Source organism: Lynx canadensis, chromosome D4 (assembly GCF_007474595.2).
Source record: "Lynx canadensis isolate LIC74 chromosome D4, mLynCan4.pri.v2, whole genome shotgun sequence".
Lineage (NCBI taxonomy): Eukaryota > Metazoa > Chordata > Mammalia > Carnivora > Felidae > Lynx > Lynx canadensis.
The window spans coordinates 30257720-30277320 of record NC_044315.2 but is presented as its reverse complement, the minus strand read 5'-3'; the positions used below and the strand labels follow the sequence as shown (position 1 = coordinate 30277320).

Genomic DNA, 19601 nt, shown 5'->3' with positions numbered 1-19601 from the left:
TAGGGTAGTTCTAGTTTTAATTTTTTGAGGAACCTCCATACTGTTTTTCAGATTGTTTGCCCCAGTTTGCATTCCCACCAGCAGTGCAAAAGAGGTCCTCTTTCTCCTGATCCTCGCCAACATCTCTTGTTGCTTGAGTTGTTAATGTTAGCCATTCGGACAGGTGTGAGGTGGTATCTCATTGTGGTTTTGATTTGTATTTCCCTGTTGATGAGTGATGTTGAGCATTTTTTCATGTGTCAGTTGGCCATCTGGATGTCTTCTTTGGAGAAGTGTCTATTCATGTCTTTTGCCCATTTCTTCACTGGATTATTTGTTTTTTGCGTGCTGAGTTTGCTAAATTCTTTATAGATTTTGGATACTAACCCTTTATCTGATATGTCATTTGCAGATATCTTCTCCCATTCTGTTGGTTGCCTTTTAGTTTTGCTGATGGTTTCCTTTGCTGTGCAGAAGTTTTTTATTTTTATGAGGTCCCAATAGTTCATTTTTGCTTTTGTTTTCCTTGCCTCTGGAGACGTGTTGAGTAAGAAGTTGCTGTGGCCGAGGTCAAAGAGGTTTTTGCCTGCTTTCTCCTCTAGGATTTTGATGGCTTTCTGTCTTACATTTAGGTCTTTCGTCCATTTTGAGTTTATTTTTGTAAATAAATAAAAAATTTTTTTTTTCTTAGAAGTGGTCCAGGTTCATTTTTCTGCATATTGCTATCCAGTTTTCCCAGCACCACTTGCTGAAGAGACTGTCTTTATTCCATTGGATATTCTTTCCTGCTTTGTCAAAGATTAGTTGGCCATACGTTTGTGGGTCCATTTCTAGATTCTCTATTCTGTTCCATTGATCTGAGTGTCTGTTCTTGTGCCAGTATCATACTGTCTTGATGATTACAGCTTTGTAGTACAGTTTGAAGTCCAGGATTGTGATGCCTCCTGCTTTGGTTTTCTTTTTCAAGATTGCTTTGGCTATTTGGGATCTTTTCTGGTTCCATACAAATTTTAGGATTGTTTGTTCTAGCTCTGTGAAGATGCTGGTGTTATTTTGATAGGGATTGAATTGAATGTGTAGATTGCTTTGGGTAGTATCAACATTTTAACAATGTTTGTTCTGCCAATCCAGGAACATGGAATATTTTTCCTTTTTTGTGTGTGTCTTCTTCAATTTCTTTCATAAGCTTTCTATAGTTTTCAGTATATAGATTTTTCACCTCTTTTGGTTAGATTTATTCCTAGGTATTTTATGGTTTTTGGTGCAGTTGTAAATGGAATCAATTCCTTGATTTCTCTTTCTGTTGTTTCATTGTTGGTGTATAGGAATGCAACCGATTTCTGTGCATTGATTTTATATCCTGCAACTTTGCTGAATTCATGGATCAGTTCTAGCAGTTTTTTTGTGGAATCTTTTGGGTTTTCCATATAGAGTATCATGTCATCTGTGAAGAGTGAAAGTTTGGCTTCCCCCTGGATGATTTGGATGCCTTTTACTTCTTTGTATTGTCTGATTGCTGAGGCTAAGACTTCCAATACTATGTTGAATAACAGTGGCGAGAGTGGACATCCCTGTCTTGTTCCTGACCTTAGGGGGAAAGCTCTCAATTTTTCTCCATTGAGGATGATATCAGTGGTAGGTCTTTCATATATGTCTTTTGTGATCTCGAGGTATGATTCTTCTATCCCTACTTTCTTAAGGGTTTTTAGCAATAGAGGATGCTGTATTTTGTCAAATGCTTTCTTTGCATCTATTGAGAGGATCATGTGGTTCTTCTCCTTTCTTTTATTGATGTGATGCATCACATTGATTGTTTTGCAGATATTGAACCAGCCCTGCATCCCAGATGTAAATCCCACTTGGTCGTGGTGAATAATTTTTTTAATGTATTGTTGGATCTGGTTGGCTAATATCTTGTTGAGGATTTTGCATCCGTGTTCATCAGAGAAATTGGTCTGTAGTTCTCCTTTTTAGTGGGGTCTTTGTCTGGTTTTGGAATCAAGGTAATGCTGGCTTCATAGAAAGAGTTTGGAAGTTTTCCTTCCATTTCTAATTTTTGGAACAGCTTCAAAAGAATAGATGTTAACTCTTCCTTAAATGTTTGGTAGAATTCCCCTGGAAAGCCATCCAGCCCTGGACTCTGGTTTTTTAAGGAGATTTTTGATTACTAATTCGATTTCTTTCCTGGTTATGGGTCTGTTCAAATTTTCTATTTCTTCCTGTTTCAGTTTTGGTAGTTTATATGTTTCTAGGAATTTGTCCATTTCTTCCAGATTGCCCATTTTATTGGCATATAATTGCTCATAATATTCTCTTAGTATTTTTATTTCTGCTGTGTTGGTTGTGATCTCTCCTCTTTCATTCTTGATTTTATTTATTTCGGTCCTTTCCTTTTTCTTTTTGACCAAATTGGATAGTGGTTTATCAATTTTGTTAATTCTTTCAAAGAACCAGCTTCTGGTTTTATTGATCTGTTCTACTGTTTTTTCTTTGTTTGTTTGTTTGTTTTTGTTTTCAATAGCATTGATTCCTGCTCTAATCATTATTATTTCTTGTCTTCTGCTGGCTTTGGGTTTTATTTGCTGTTCTTTTTCCAGCTCGTTAAGATGTAAGGTTAGATTGTGTATCTGAGACCTTTCTTCCTTCTTTAGGAAGACCTGGATTGCTATATACTTCCCTCTTATGACTGCCTTTGCATCCCAGAGGTTTTGGGTGGTGGTGTTATCATTTTCATTGGCTTCCATGTACTTTTTAATTGCCTCTTTAACTTCTTGGTTAAACCATTCATTCTTTAGTAGGATGTTCTTTAGGCTCCAAGTATTTGTTATCTTTCCAAATTTTTTCTTGTGGTTGATTTCGAGTTTCATAGCATTGTGGTCTGAAACTATGCACAGTATAATCTCAATCTTTTTGTGCTTGTTGAGGGCTGATTTGTGTCCCAGTATGTAATCTATTCTGGAGAATGTTCCATGTGCACTGGAGAAGAATGTATATTCTGATGCTTTAGGATGAAGTGTTCTGAAACAACCTGTTAAGTCCATCTGGTCCAGTGTGTCATTCAAAGCCATTGTTTCCTTCTTGATTTTCTTCTTAGATGATCTGTCCATTGTTGTAAGTGGGATGTTGAAGTCCCCTACTATTATGGTATTTATAATCAGTGAGTTTATGTTTATGATTAATTGATGTATATATTTGGGTACTCTCAAATTTGGAGCATAAATGTTTATAATTGTTAGATCTTCTCGGTGGATAGACCTCTTAATTATGATATAATGCTTTTCTTCATCTCTTGTTACAGTCTTTATTTTAACATCTAGATTTTAATCTAGATATAATCTGATATAAATATGGCTAGTCCAGCTTTGTTTTGTCGACTGTTACCATGAAAGATGGTTCTCCATCCCCTTGCTTTCAATCTGAAGGTGTCTTTAGGTCTAAAGTGGGTCTCTTGTAAACAGCATTTAGATGGATCTTGTTTTCTTATCCATTCTGTTACCCTATGTCTTTTGATTGGAGCATTTAGTCCATTGACGTTTAGAGTGAGTACTGAAAGATATGAATTTATTGTCATTATGTTTCTTGTAGAATTGGAGTTTCTGGTGGTATTCTCTGGTCCTTTCTAGTCTTTGTTGCTTTTGGTCTTTTTTTTTTTTCTTTTTTTTTCCGTCTTTTCCCCTTCAGAGAGCCCCCATTAAAATTTCTTGCAGGGGTGGTTTAGTGGTCATGAAATCCTTTAATTTTTGTTTGTCTGGGAAACTTTTAATCTCTCCTTCTATTTTGAATGACAGTCTTGCTGGATAAAGAATTCTTGGCTGCATATTTTTCTGATTCAGCACATTGAATATGTCCTGCCACTCCTTTCTGGCCTGCCAAGTTTCTGTGGATAGGTCTGCTGCAAACCTGACCTATCTTCCCTTGTAGTTTAAGGACCTTTTTCCCCTTGCTGCTCTCACGATTCTCTCCTTGCCTGAGTGTTTTGTGAATTTGACTGTGATATGCCTTATTGATGGTCGGTTTTTGTTGAATCTAATGGGAGTCCTTTGTGTTTCCTGGATTTTGATGTCTGTGTCTTTCCCCGGGTTAGGGAAGTTTTCTGCTATGATTTGCTCACATAACCCTTCTACCCCTTTTTCTCTTTCTTCATCTTCTGGGACCCCTATGATTCTAATGTTGTTCCTTATTGATGAGTCACCAATTTCTCTAATTCTTGTACTCTTTTGCCTTAGTCTCCCTCTTTTTTTTCTGCTTCATTATTCTTCATAAGTTTGTCTTCTATATCGCTGGTTCGCTATTCTGCCTCATCCATCCTTGCTGCCGTGGCATCTATTCATGATAACAGCTCAGTTATAGCATGTTTTATTTCATCCTGACTAGCTTTTACTTCTTATCTCCACAGAGAGGGATTCTAATCTGTTTTCGACCTTAGCTAGTATTCTGGTTATTGTGATTCTAAATTCTGGTTCAGACATCTTGCTTGTATCTGTGTTGCTTAAGCCCCTGGCTGTCATTTCTTCCAGCTCTTTCTTTGTGGTGAATTCCTTCATTTCATCATTTTGAAGGAAGAAAAGGAATTGATAAGGTAAAAAAAAAAATTAAAATTAAAAAATTAAAAACAACACACGCAAATCAAATGCATGATGCTAGATTCTAGGTGTGTTTTGGTCTGGTTATTGAAAAGAGCTTGATAGAAAAAAAAGGGAAAAAAAAGAAAAAAAAGTTTAAAAATTTGAGAAAATGAATACAGTGAAATAGAATAAAATGAAATGGAAGTAAAATAGAATTTGAAAAATTTACAAAAGAAGTAAAAAATATAGTTAAAAAAATAAAAATATTTTTAATAAAAATTGAAAATAAAAATAACTTTTTTCTCTCTGTATTCAAGAAAAGAAATGAAAAAGAAAAAAAAAGAAAATTGAATAGATGGACCCGTGAACAGACTGAAATATGATTGAAATTACATTGGTTTCCCCTAGAAGTCAAACTATGAAGCACTTTATAGTCCACAAACTAGGCAGGCGGAGAGATTTGTGATGTTCCTGAAGAGCGAGGTTGGCCCAGTTGGGTGGGGCTTAGTGCAACAACTCCATTCTCCACTAAATGGCGCTGCTTAGATTACTGGGGTGATTGTTGTGGTGCTTGTAGGTATGTATGAGCATGTGCAGGAGGGGTGAAAATGGCATCATCCAGCTACCCAGTCTCTAGTATTGGAACTCTGTGCTCTCCCCAATGAGCAACTGCACACCTGTACTTTTTCTCCGGCTTCTGTCTACTCCCCGCTTTTACACTGTCTGTGACCAAGCCATCGGGTTGTCAGGCTGCACCTCCTTCCTGAGTTTTATCTCACATGTGGCTGTGTTTCCCAACCCCTCACTTCTGAGGGGCTGTGGCTTTCACCCACTCAGATCCTCTGGGGGAGAGTCTCACCAAGCAATGGCTGAGTGTCGGCTGCACCCAGGAATGTTCGCGGGACCGTGCTGCTGCTGATTCCCAGAGACTGTGGCTGGGTGGCAGCCTGCCCCAGAAAAAGTTCACGTGATCGTGTAGCAGCAGTGTTTCAGGGATTACGGAAAATCACAACACGCATCTGGCACCAGGCTTCACCCTTAATGACCTTGCTCCAGTACCAGTGAATGTGATTGTTCTCTGGGGTCTGCTGGGACTGGGTGGCTGCATAGCCTCTACCAAATGCCCTTCCAGCAGTGGAACCGTTTCTCCCTGTGTGGCCTGAGAACCTCCCGGACTCCACTCTGCTCCTGGGGATTTGCCCTTCCCACCAGAGCACCGCCAAGTATTGAGCTGTGGAGTTTCAGACTCTGTGCTCCCCCTGTTTATAGAGTCTTAATGGAATTTAAACCCTCTCCTTTCTCCTTTCTCCCTTTTTAGTTCAGTCCCTGTGGCTGTTTCCAGTTTTCCACTTTCCAGCTGCTTTTGGAGGGGAGGTACTTTTCCCGAACTCTCTCCCTATCTGTGTCCTCTCTCCACAAGCAAAATAGCTCCCTTCCCTCCATGGCTTCTCTCTCCCCCAGTTCACTTCTCCGTGCCGTGTACCTGCTGAGTTCTGTGGTTCAGGTTGTGCAGATTATTGTGTTAATCCTCAAATCCATTTTCTAGGTGTGCAGGATGGTTTAGTGTTGATCTGGCCGCATTTCATGGACGCGAGACACACAAAAAACTTTCATGCTGTTCTACCATCTTGGCCTCTCCCTGAGTTTGATCAGTTCTTTATAGATTTTGGATACTAACCCTTTATCTGATATGTCATTTGTAAATATTTTTTCCCATTCCATTGGTTGCCTTCTAGTTTTGTTGATTGTTTCCTTCGTGCATAAGTTTTTTTATCTTGATGAGGTCCCAATAACTCATGATTTTCTTAATAATATTTCCTTTTCTCTAGCTTACTTTATTGTAAGAATACAGTATTCAATGCATATAATATACAAAATATGTGTTAATTGACTATGTTGTCAGTAAGGTTTCTGGTCTACAGTAGGCTATTAGCAGTTAAGTTTTTGGGAAGTCAAAAGTTATACCTAGATTTTTGACTGGGGGGGGGGGGGTTGGCACCCCTAGCTTCTGTGTTGTTCAGGGATCAGCTCTACTTTACCTTCAGGGGTCAAATTTTAATTCTGAAACTGCTCTTGAAGGAAACTCCAATTTTGGCATAGTGTATTTTTCAAAATCCTTTCTCGAAGTTTCTCACTCAAAGCATTGGATCACTTATTTTTTCACAGTAAGAGAAGCCATTATAAGCTTCTGAGCACATTCTTGGTTTTCAGAACAATTGGTACTGGGCTCATCTGTCCCTTTTCTTTAGCCTCTGCTCAAGGAATGACTTAGGGCTCATACATATGCATCCCAACCCTTGATTCCAGAGGATTCTGATGCTCAGCTTCTTACTTATTTTCACTCTTTCAAGTTTGCATTTCAAACTTGCTTTTTCTAACCACCAAACGTCTGTCCCCTGTTGAAATATAATTACAGAATTATAACACTTAAAAAATATATGTTAAATGAATGGAATGGTGAAAAGGGTAGGATTTTAATTTTTTTCGAATTATGGTAGAAAGATTCAGCTCTTGAAAATGCTGTTTGTAATAAGGAGTTTGTAAATAAAACATATGATTGAGTTTAATTATGTCAGGAAGGTAAACTGGATTGTGGGACCTAAGATAATTTAATGCAGGCAAAAGTAAAATATAGGCTGAAATTTAAGTTGACAAACTAGATTTTAAAAAGCTCGCTCTGCAAGTCTTTTTAATATTGCTGAAAAATTACAGGCTCCAGTTCATTCATACCAGTGGCTGGCCCAGCCCTTGGGCCTTGGAGGTGATTATTCTAGTCTCTTTCTGCCCCAGTAGCAGATCTTTTGATCCCACTGAAGCAGTAATATATTCCTTAATGAAAACACAGAAGTGTCAAATATTTTCTAATCACAGGATAAAAAAATGTTTTATTCTTTGTACCTTCACTTCTCCCACCAAGATGTAACAGATAAGAGAAAACAGGACCCTGCAGATAGCTGGGGCATAGGAGCAACGGCACTTTAAAGACTGCAGATATTCCCACATTGTCAACAAATCAAATCTTAGTGTAAGATTGGTGCTTTGGGAGGATGGACCATAGTTATCCCACGATTTTGGCATCCCTGGCACACCACTGAGAGCTTGGGTAGGAGTGTGTTCTTACTAGAGATGGGTGAGATGATATTACTTGAAATTCTTTGAAATCTGGAATTAGAGTAATGTGCTAGGGTACCACTGTGGTTTGTGAAAGGACTGTAAAAGTGGCCCATTATTATTTGAACATTTGTGTTGAATTTATGTATATGCTCATTCATGGAATGATAACCAGCACAAGTTGTAAACGAGGTCATTTGTGTTCTATTTATGACTGCCACCGGTTTGCCATACAATTTTGGGTAAATCAGTTATTTTTTTGTGTCATTTTCAGAAATGGTAAGAACCTTGGAGCAGGAGTTCTGCTTCAGGGTTTCCATGTGAGCACCTCCATCTCTTGGAGACCTATAAGCTCAAATATACTGTTGGCATCTGTTGTCTGAATGTGTATCATATATATGTGCTATTATTTTTCAAATGTACATAGATGATATCTGATCTAAAAAATACAGAATGGCAAGAAGCTGCTAATTCAGCAATGCCTTTAAATATCTGCATTTTGTTAATCCACGGATGCTAAAAGCAAAACTACTGTCAAGTGGAGGTTGACATTTTTAGGGTTAAAAGTGGTATGGTTTCCTTTGTACTGAGTTAATAGAAGTTCTTTTAGTTTAGAACCTTGTTCTTAGCCAAAGGACTATATAGGGTGCACATTTGCATATAGAAAGGTTGTTTCTTAGAAAGAAAATTGTAATACACTACTTTGATCCTTGTGGATATATCTGTATATATCTATACATCCATGTCTATGTATCTATCTATGTGTATCTATTTATCTTCCCTCTGGGGACACCTGGTGGTGATACTGAGAAGTGCAGCCTTTTGGTCTAGAGGCCATCTTTTACTTAGGACATTGGCTAATTCAGACTCCTCCAGACCTTGGAGAGGGGAGCTCCTTCTGTGCTCTGCCCAGCTGATGAGTTTGTGCTCTAGTTGTCCACACTCATGGATACTGAGATCTTATATCCAAGATATTCTCCAATTCTGAATGTAAGTGGAGGTGTTTTCACTAAAATTAGGATGGAGAAAACGTTGCATGATTAGAACCCTGGGGTAGGAATTTTTAAATAAAAATAAAAGTAAAAACTATGACTGCTTTGGGTTTAAGTCTGTACTAATTTAGGAAGCCTGCAGGAAACTTTTCTGTATTCGGTAAGTTGGGTGAGACCCCTTCTCTGTGCTATAATCTCTGGTATTTTATTACACTCACCTCCTCCAGGGCAGATGCTGTGGGTTATGTACTCTTACTATCTGGACCTAGCAGAGTAGGCACTCAGTAACATCATATTGAGTTTTTTAATCTTTTTATTTTATGCATGAATAGGATTATTTATAGTTCCTGGGCTATGAATTAATGTTGAATTTATGAAAATTATAAACATAAAAAACTTAGATTTTTTTAAGCCTTTAAATTCAGTTTATGAATACTGTTGCTCTCTCTTTATAAAGTTACTAATTTTTGTACTGACATAGCATTTACTTTCATTATTTATTAATGGTTTATTAACTCAAGTTTAGCTGATTAAAACCTCCTAAACAATTTAGTGTACACTGGTCTCATTTACCAAAAAAAAATTAAGCATTTTAAACTGCATTTACAAATACAATTCACCTGATTTTTCTCCATCTATTCTAAGCCCTAATAAAGCTCTAGCAAAGCTTATGAGCCAGGTTGCTTAACACACCTAAGCAACTCTTTGAAATCTAATAAACCAAACTTAGAAATGTGGTAAATCAGCTTCTTTTAAACATCAGATACTGTGTTCAGATGGACTCAGATTTTCTTCTTTCAAATGAAAATTGCAAGTGTAATCCCAATTGCAAATTTCAGTTTCAAACGACAGAGGCCAAGATGTTGGGTCCTCTAACTTGTCAAATTGTGGTAATTAGCTTAATAACAGAGACATGATATTCTGAAGAGTACAGAATTTAAGTTTGTAATTGAGTTTATTCCTTAACATGAAAGCCTGTGTACTTTATCTCTAATATTTTTCTCTACTATCCCTATTAAGAAACCATACTCAGGCCAAAAGCAGTTACTGTGTTGAAGATTTGTGATCCGGATTCTGTTATTAACAGTTTGGAGATTCTCACCTGGACCCTGGGCTGGGCACTAAATTCTGGTAGGAAGATACTCCCTAAGACACAGGGACACAGGCTGAGCCCTTTCTGGAGTCTGATTCCCTCTGCTCTGTCACTGGGAGTCCAGGCTTATGCCTCCTAACTGGGATTTAGCTTTAAAATCAAACACATCTTATGATCCCTCTTTTTGGGTGGATGGAATTTGCACCCCACTTACGCCTCAGCTAATTGTCTTCACTTCTTGAGTGAAATGAACGTATTTCTTCTGATTGGATTCTTTCCTGTACATATATGCTTTTTGTGTGGTTCTTGATTACAGTTCTGTAGTCATTTTCTCTTCAATATAGTACTCAACGTTGAATGTCTGGTGAATTAACTTTGGTCATAGGGTACAGGATTATCACTGACATATGGAATTCACTAATTTCTCTCTCTCTCTTTTTCTCATGCACTCTTTAGTCCTCATCACCTATTTCACACATCCCCCCACCCACCTTCCCTGTGGCAACCATCAGTTTGGTCTCTGTAGTTAAGTGTCTGTTTCTTGGTCTCTCTCTCTTTTTCCTGTGCTCACTTGTTTTGTTCTTTAAATTCCACATACGAGTGAAATCATATGGTATTTATTTTTCTGTGACTGACTTATTTCTGTTAGCATAATACTCTCTAGCTCCATCTATGTCATTGCAAATGGTAAGATTTCATTATTTTTCTTTTTTATGGGGGAATAATATTCCATTTATGTGTGTATATAGCACATCTTCTTTATCCATCCATCTCTTTTTTCCCAGTTTTTAAAAGAAAGATTTATTTAATAAATTTCACTTAGCACAGTACATCTAATGGAAATCACAATACAAGGAAAGTTTTAAATCAAAGCCTCAGCATCTCATACAAATAACATGACCAAACTCCTAAAGTATTGGTATTAAATTTCAAAATTGTACCAGATCTTAAAAAAAATACAAGTGTACACTTACATGCCTTATAGGATATTAAACCAAACAGTTAGAATTAACAAACATGCCAGGTGTTTTCACTCTGAATCATAGACATAGCTCCTACATTTCAGTTTGGCAGAAAAGTGTATTTCTCAACATGTATCCAAAGTTTTCAGAGTATTGTGCTATAAGAGCAACATTTAGCTCTTTCTGCCATCTTGGAACCTGTGGAGGCCTGCTGGGAACAGGACTCCTGAAATGACAAATATATCTGGAAGGCTGTGGTCCAAAGCCATTTTTGCTGACTGTAAGCAGGGTCTCCGGAACCAAAGGGAGCACACAGCTCTTCTTCAAATTGAGGGTCTTTATGCTTGAGATGAAACTGAATTCTCTTTAGGCAAAAGATATGCTTATGTGTACAAAGCAAAGAACAACACAGTGACTCCTGAAGGCAAACCAAATAAAACCAGAGTAATCTGGGGAAAGGTAACTTGTGCTCATGGAAACAGTGGCATGGTTCGTGCCAAATTCCAAAGCAACCTTTCTGCTAAAGCCATTGGCCACAGAATCCATGTAATGCTGTATCCCTCAAGGATTTAAGCTAACTGAAAAGTAAATAAAGGTGTAGAAAGAAAAAAAAAACATCATTTAACATAAGTGTAACTGTTTTAACCTACACACGCTTGCTGCTTAGGCACACTCCTACAATATAACTAACTTGAGGAAAACTAAAAATTGTTTTAACAGTGATGGTCAGTACTGAATATTGCTATTACATCCCAGATGAACATTTCAGTGTTCAAAATTACTGAGCTTGAAGTTCTTTTTTTTTAATGTTTATTCATTTTTGAGAGACAGAGACAGAGTGTGAGCAGGGAAGGGGCAGATAGAGAGGGAGACACAGAATCCAAAGCAGGCTCCAGACTCTGAGCTGTCAGCACAGAGCCCAACGTGGGGCTCGAACTCATGAACTGTGAGATCATGACCTGAACCAAAGTCGGACGCCTAACCAACTGGGCCACTCAGGCACCCCTGAGCTTGAAGTTCTACAACAACCTTAACCTTCATGTTAGAGCAAGCATGAATCATGAGCCTGTAATGCAAAACTGTTAAATGTAATTTTTTTTATTTTTAATTAAAAAAATTTTTTAAAATGTTTTTTATTTTTGAGGGAGAGACACACAGAGAGCAAGCAGGGGAGGGGCAGAGAGAGAGGGAGACAGAGAATCTGAAGCAGGCTTCAGGCTCTGAGCTGTCAGCACAGACACCAGCATGGGCTCAAACCCACGAACTGTGAGCCAAAGTTAGACACTTAACCGACTGAGCCACCCAGATGCCCCTAAATTTAATTTTTTTAAAGTAGGCTTCACACCCAGTGTGGAGCCCAGTGCAGGGTTTGAATTTGCAACACTGAGATCAAGAGTCGGAAGCTTAATTGACTGAGCCACATAGGCGCCCCTAATTTTTGTAGAAAGAAAGAAAGAAAGAAAGAAAGAAAGAAAGAAAGAAAGAAAGAAAGAAAGAGAGGGAGGGAGGAAGAAGGAAGGGAGGGAGGGAGGGAGGAAGAAGGAAGGAAGGGAGGGAGGAAGAAGGAAGGAAGGGAGGGAGGAAAAGAAGGAAAAAAACAAAGGGAGGAAAGGAAGGAAGGAAAGAGAAAGAAAAGAAAGAAGCTGACCAAGAATGATCAGAATCAATGCTATTTCCCTTTCACCAATCATACCTGATATGCTAGACATCCCTCCTGTTCTACAACTGCCATTATCCATTCATCTCTTGATGGACACTTGGTCTGCTTCCATAATTCGGCTATTGTAAATAATGCTGCAATAAACATAAGGGTGCATGTATCCCTTTGAATTAGTGCTTTTGTATTTTGGGGGTAAATACATAGTAGTGTGATTACTAGATCATAGGGTGGTTCTGTTTTTACTTTATGAAGAACCTCCACATTTTCCACAGTGGCCACACCAGCCTACATTCCCACCAACAGTGCACAAGTATTCCCTTTTCTCCACATCCTTACCAACACTTGTTGTTTCCTGTGTTTTGGATTTTAGGCATTCTGACAGGTGTGAGATGATACCTCATTGTGGTTTTGATTTGCATTTCCCTGATGATCAATGATGTTGAGCATCTTTTAATTTGTCTGTTGCCCATCTCGATGTCTTCTTTGGAGAAATATTTGTTTATGTGTTCTGCCCATTTGTTACTGGATTACTTATTTTGGGGGTGTTGAGTTTAATAAATTCTTTATAGATTTTGGATACCAACTCTTTATCAGATCTATCATTTGAAAATATCTTCTCCCATTCAGTACATTGCCTTTTAGTTTTATTGATTGTATCTTTTGCCATGCAGCTTTTGATTTTGATGTAATCCCAGTAGTTTACTTTTGCTTTTATTTCCTTTGTCTCAGGAGACCTAATTAGAAAGATGTTGCTATGACCAGTGTCAAGGAAATTACTGCCTGTGCTCTCTCCTAGGATTTTTATGGTTTGAGGTCTCACATTTAGGTCCTTAATCCATCTTGAGTTTACTTTTGTGTACAGTGAAAGAAAGTGGTTCAGTTTCATTCTTTTGTACATTGTCGTCCAGTTTTCATTAGTTGAAGAGACTGTCTTTCCCATTGTATATTCTTGCCTCCTTTGTGGAATATTACTTGACCATGTAATTGTGGGTTTATTTCTGGGTTTTCTGTTCTGTACTGTTAATCTATGTGTCTATTTTTGTGCCAGTACCATACTGTTTTGATGACTACATCTTTGTAATATAACTTAAAATCTGGAATTATGATACCTCCAGCTTTGGTTTTCTTTTTCAGGATTACTTTGGCTAGTCAGGGTCTCTTCTGGTTCCATACAAATCTTAGGATTGTTTGTTCTAATTCTGTGAAAAATGCTGTTGGTGTTTTTATAGGGATTGCATTAAATCTGTAGATTGCTTTGGGTAGTATAGACATTTTAACAATATTTGTTCTTCCAATCCAGGAGCATGGAATATCTTTCCATTTCTTTGTGTCATCTTCAGTTTCTTTCATCAGTGTTCTATAGTTTTCAGAGGACAGGTCTTTCACTCTTCGGTTAAGTTTATTCCTAGGTATGTTATTATTTTTGGTGCGATTGTAAATGGGATTGTTGTTGTAATTTCTCTTTCTGCTGCTTCATTAGTGTATAGAATAGCAACAGATTTCTATACATTGATTTTGTATCCTGTATACTACTAAATTTGTTGATCATTCCTAGCAGTTTTTTGGTGGAGTCTTTGGGTTTAATTTATAGATTATCATGTCATCTGTGCAAATAGTGAAAATTTTACTTCTTCCTTACCAATCTGGATGTCTTTTGTTTCTTTTTGTTGTCTCATTGCTGTGGGATCCATTCATTTCATTCTTTTTCATCCAAAGCCGGTGACCCTTCCCTGATTTTCCCTTCTAACACCAGTGGTTCTCAGCTGCTGCACATTAGAATTATCTATGGAACTTTGATATTGCATGCAGCCAAGGGCCCCACCTCAAATCAATGGAAGGAGAACTTCTGTCAGGCATCATTGTGTGTTAAAAGTGTGCCAGCTGATTCCGATGCACAGAAGGTTAGAGAGCACTGTTGTGACATAGTTGTTAAACAAAAGATTTCAGACCATTACAAAAACTTTCCCAGTCCTTACCCCCCTTTACGTGGAAATATAATGGGAAGTGCACAGATAGAATGAAAAGCATACCTAAGGGTGAAAGTTTGGCTGATTCACCACTGGACGATTTTCCTGTAACAATTTGGAGTTACAAAGGGGATGTTTTTAGATGTAGGTTATAAAATCTTTATCGTACGTTTTTCTTTTTTATTTGTTTAAAGCATTTGTGGGTGGGTCACATGGGGACTCTTCTTAATCTGTTATTATACGCAGCACAGTAAGGCACACATCCAAGCGTTTCCTTCCTTGCCCCAGGTTTCTGTTGATGTACTCCACAGTTTTGTGCAGCTATTACAATTCAGCCCTCACGACGGCAGTGGTTGGAGCCATCAAGGTAAGGGGGTGACGCCTTGGGAATTGGGAAATCAGCCATGAATCCAGTCTTCATGATAGAAGCAGAGTTTGATTTTATTGTTGTTACAGGTGGGATAGTGAGCATGGAGGCTTGTGGCATTTTCAGCTGCACCTGGGTGATCCTTTCTTAGGTCTTCTCATCCCCCAATCTGTAAAACAGAGGGAGGGCTTGTTAATTTAAAAAGGAGAGACAAATTACCACTTTAAGGTTAGGGGTGGTGAAAGGGGATGGTCTGGGAAAATGATGTAAAACTGAGAAAAATTCCAAATTTCTGCGCTCAGCAAGATACCTTGTTTGGTACCTTGTTAGTACGGTTTGGTTTTCTGGGAGAGCCTGCTGACTAGGAAAGAGAAGCCCAGGTGAGGCGCCTGGGTGGCTCAGTCAGTTAAGCGACTGACTTTGGCTCAGGTCATGATCTTGTGGTTTGTGAGTTCGAGTCCCACTTTGGGCTCTGTGCTGACAGCTTGGAGCCTGCTTCAGATTCTGTGTCTCCCTTTCTCTCTGTCCTTCCTCTTCTCATGCTCTGTCTCTCAAACAAAAATTAAGCAAATAAATAAGCATTAAAAAATGTGTAAGAAAGGGAAGCCCCCTGAAGAACTGTTTTTCAATCTAGGTATATGCTCACTTACAAGGTTCTAAACTCATGGATTGTGCGTAGGTGTGTTTTATGTGTGTGCGTTTGAATCCACACAGTCCTGAAGAAGAGGATGGGTTTTCTGTGTTCTCTCATACAGTTGCTTTGTTTCTCTGTTCACATGAATAAAGTGAGTGAGAAAGACTGCCTGCTTTAACAGTTGACTTGTCTGTTGGCTGCCCAGACCCTCCTAGAATACCCAGGGCAGGGCACTACTTGGAATTTGCTGGATGTCTGATCTGTGTGAGTTTAGGGTCAGTATGATTAAAATTCACTACCCAATGATGGTAAAGAGATGGGATCTGAAAAGCTGATGACAACTCAACTCTTACACATCTTTTTTTGTATGTGATGCAGTGTTCTGTAATTATGCCATGGTTTACCTTATTTCTTTATAAAGCCATGTGTAATGGTTTTTTACTTATTCATTCAATACTCTGTGAACACCTATGTACTTACAAGTCTCTGAGCAAAGTTAAAGTCTCTGAGCAAAGATAAAATATTTAGTTTCAGATTTTACCATATACATGTATTTCCCCCTTAAATTCTTCACTTTTAAAATGACTGATCCGAGGCACCTGAGTGGCTCGGTTAGTTAAGTGTCCAACTCTTGATTTTTGGCTTAGGTCATGATCTTGTGGTTCATGAGATCAAGCCCCAAGTGGGCTCTGTGCTGACAGCATGGAGCCTGCTTGGGATTCTCTCCCTCCCTCTCTCTGCCCCTCCCCTGCTCACATTCTCTCTCTCTCTCTCCCTCTAAATAAGAAAGTAAGTAAATAAATAAATAAACTTTAATAAAGTAAAATAAAATGACTAATCCTCTCTCTCTTTCTGCAGAATGTATCCATTGCCTACATTGGGATGTTAGTTGGTGGAGACTACATTTTCTCTGTGTTAAACTTTGTAGGGTTAAATATTTGGTAAGTGGGATTTCTAAATGAACTCATTTTAGTAAAATATGAGTTTTAAAAAGTCTGATTTATAAGTGAAAGAATGTAAGATGTTTTGACATTTCAGTTTCTAAGATAATTTTACTTAAATCACTCAGTTCATCTGTTTTAATGACATGCTCCTTCACGTGGATCATGGGGACGTGTGTAATGAAAATTCAAGGGGCTGAGATCCAAACTTAATTCATGTGTCTTTCTCACAAAAAAAGTCTCCTAAATTATGTTTCTTCCTCTTGTGAAGTGGGCCTCACTGATGTCCTGCTCTGTCAGAGCACCATCCACTAAGGATATTGGGAGGAGTGACTGAGATACTTTTGAAAGGCATTTTGGGGTCCTACACATGGAGTGCTGTTTTAAGATAATAGCATAGTTTATTCAATAATAAAGTATTTGTTTCTCTCCAAAGTTTTGTATTAGATTTGATCTACTTTTTTTCTTCCCCAAAAGATTTCTAGAGGAGTGATTCTCATCAAGTAATCCACAAACTTGAGGAGAAAAATTCCCTTCAAATTAAGCGGGCTATACTTATAAAGATGTCAGGAATTGCTGGTGGTACCACCTATGAGATTTATTTATTCTCACTTTTTTTTTCTCCTTTCAGCATGGCAGGGGGCTTGAGATACTCGTTTTTAACTCTGAGCAGCCAGTTAAACCCTAAACAATCTGTGGACGAAGAAAGCATCCCTCTGGATTTAAAGAGTTAGGATCTGGGGCAGAATCGCAGCCTGGCTTGCAAACTGGGAACATGCAGCGGCATTCCCACATGTAGGAATGTGGATCCCGATGTTCTGGTCATGGGCAACACTTACCCCCCTGCTTAAAGCACCACAGGAACGTCTGCAAAATGCAGAGAGAATCTACCTCATGTGCTGCTGCACGGCGAGCCCTCATCAGCCCTGAGAAATGTATTTGGGCAGAGCTTTACCATCTGAAAGTGAATCTTTCACAGTAAACCATTGGTTAAAGGTATTATTTCCAAAGGTCTTGCACAGGCAGAGCACTGAACGGTTGGTGACCCATCCAAATATCTGTGCTGCTGTTTGCCAGTACCTTGTGTGCTAAGAGGAGGGGAAAGGTCGATGGTGTGATTATTATCAGCACGTTGGCCTTAATTTTAAAGGTCCCAGCCAAAGCAAAGTGCCAGTGAGAGCATTTTTTTTTCAGTTTAAGCAGACTTTTCTTTATTTTAACAAAGTTAGCCAGTTAGCTCCAAGTTATTTGTTAGCTCTGATTTCATTTTATATGTTGGTATCTTTTCCCAGTTATCAAAGTAAAATAAAAAATAATTTATACTCATGTCTCATACTGTTTCATTATTGGAGATAGGCAGAAAGATAGTCAATTATTCACTGTGCCTTCAAGGGTGATCTTCCTTTTAAGGCTCATGCTGGAAGAAACTTGTAAAATAACTCAACAGGAAAAAAAAAAAAAAACTCCACGTGTCCTGTTAACATTTAAGTAGCTCTTATTTCTCTCCCATCTCTCTAAGTTCAGGGGGCTTTGACATTCAGATCACTTGGACTTTAACCAAAGGTACATTTCTTCACAGGCTCCTCTAACCTCCCAGATGTGTGGTGTGTGGGAAGGAGCCCTGAATGGATGAGTGTTATTTTTATCTCCATCAAAAAATGAGCTGGGATGGGGCACCTGGGTGGCTCAGTCGGTTAAACATCTGACTTCAGCCTAGGTCATGATCTCGCAGTTCCTGGGTTTGAACCCTGCATCGGGCCCTGTGCTGAGACAGCTCAGAGCCTGGAGTCTGCTTCGGATTCTGTCTCCCTCTCTGCCCCTCCTCCACTCACTCTCTGTCTCTCTCTCTCAAAGAAAATGAATAAACATAAAAAAAATTAAAAAAATTTAGTTTTAATTGTAAAACGCACAACATAAAATTTGTTATCTTAACTATTTCTAAATGTATACATTTAGTAGTGTTAAGTATATTTATCATGTTGTGCAACCAATCTCTAGAACATTTTCATCTTGCAAAACTGAAACTCTGTACCCATGAAACAATAGGTCTCCATAGCCCCTGGCAACCACCATTCTTTCTGTCTCTTGAATATGACTACTCTAAATATATAAGTGGAATTGCACAGTACTTGTCTTTTTGTGCCTGGCTTACCTTAGTTAGGCTAACTAATGTCCCCAAAGTTCATCCATGTTGTAGCATGTGTTAGAATTCCTTTCTAAGGCTGAATTATATTCCTTCATATGGATGGGTATACCACATTTTGCTTATCCATTTGTCTGGCAATGGACATTTGGCTATTTATGAATCATTCTGCTATGAACATGGGAGTACAGATGTGTCTTTGAGACCCTGATTTCCATTCTTTTGGATATTAAAATTTCTTTCCTTTGTACACACAACACTCCTGACATCAAATGTGTGGGGTGTTGACCTCATATTAAGGAATTCTCCCATTCTCTGGACACCAACTAGGTGTCCTACAATTCAATTCTGACATTAACTACCTGGAGCTAGCGCAGACCCCGCAGGTTAAGGGCTCAGTCCCACAAGGTTGCCCCCACCCACTTCAGATGCTGATCCCAAGTCCCAGGTTGTGCTTCTGACCAACTGGCCATGAATCAGGAGTTTCCATACCCCCTTCCTTGGGTTTCACAGTTTGCTAGAATGGCTCACAGAACCCAGAGGAAGTGCCTTACTCTCTCTTAAGGGTTTATTATAAAGGATACAGCCCTGGAATAGCCAGAAAGAAGAGATACGTAGGAAAAGGTGTGTGGGAAGGGGCTTGGTGCATCCATGCCCTCTCTGGGTGCACCACCCTCCCACACGATGTGTTTACCAACCTGGAGCTCTCCAAACCCCATGGCTTAGGTGCCCTTACTGTTTCCTACAGCTGCTGCAACATTCTACATTCACACAAAAGTTCCAATTTCTCCATGTCTTGTCAAACAGTTGCTATTATTTATTTATTTTGTAGTAGCCATTCTGATGGGTGTGAGGTAGTTATCTCCTACCTAAGAGTTTTGATTTGTATTTCTCTAATTTTTAGTGACATTGAACGTTTTTTTCTGTTGCTGTTGGCCATTTGTATCTTTGGAGAAATGTCTATTTGAAGCACCTGGGTGGCTCAGTCAGATGAGTTTCCAACTCTTGACTTTGGCTCAGGTCATGATCCCAGGGTTTTGGGATTGAGCCCTGCATCAGACTCTGCTTGGAATTCTCTCTCCCACTTCCCCTTTCCCACTGGCATTCTCTCTAAAAAAAATCTATTTAAACCCTTTGCCCATTTTTGAATTGGGTTGTTTTGTTGTTGTTGAGTTGCAAGAGTCCTT

At 38.7% G+C, this 19601-nt stretch overlaps 1 protein-coding gene and 1 pseudogene across 3 annotated transcripts in view; both read left to right on the top strand.

Moving 5' to 3' along the window:
- Positions 1-17593, top strand: part of SLC35D2 (solute carrier family 35 member D2) — a 63047-nt gene extending 45454 nt beyond the window's left edge. For all 3 annotated transcript variants that reach the window (XM_030293582.1, XM_030293586.1, XM_030293588.1), the window contains 3 exons: positions 14618-14696; positions 16189-16271; positions 16903-17593. In XM_030293582.1, the coding sequence (XP_030149442.1) occupies positions 14618-14696; positions 16189-16271; positions 16903-17005 (265 nt within the window). In that variant the 3' untranslated portion in view covers positions 17006-17593. The remainder of the gene's footprint in view (positions 1-14617; positions 14697-16188; positions 16272-16902) is intronic.
- Positions 10541-11529, top strand: LOC115499534 (annotated as a pseudogene).
- Positions 17594-19601: the final 2008 nt, after the last annotated feature.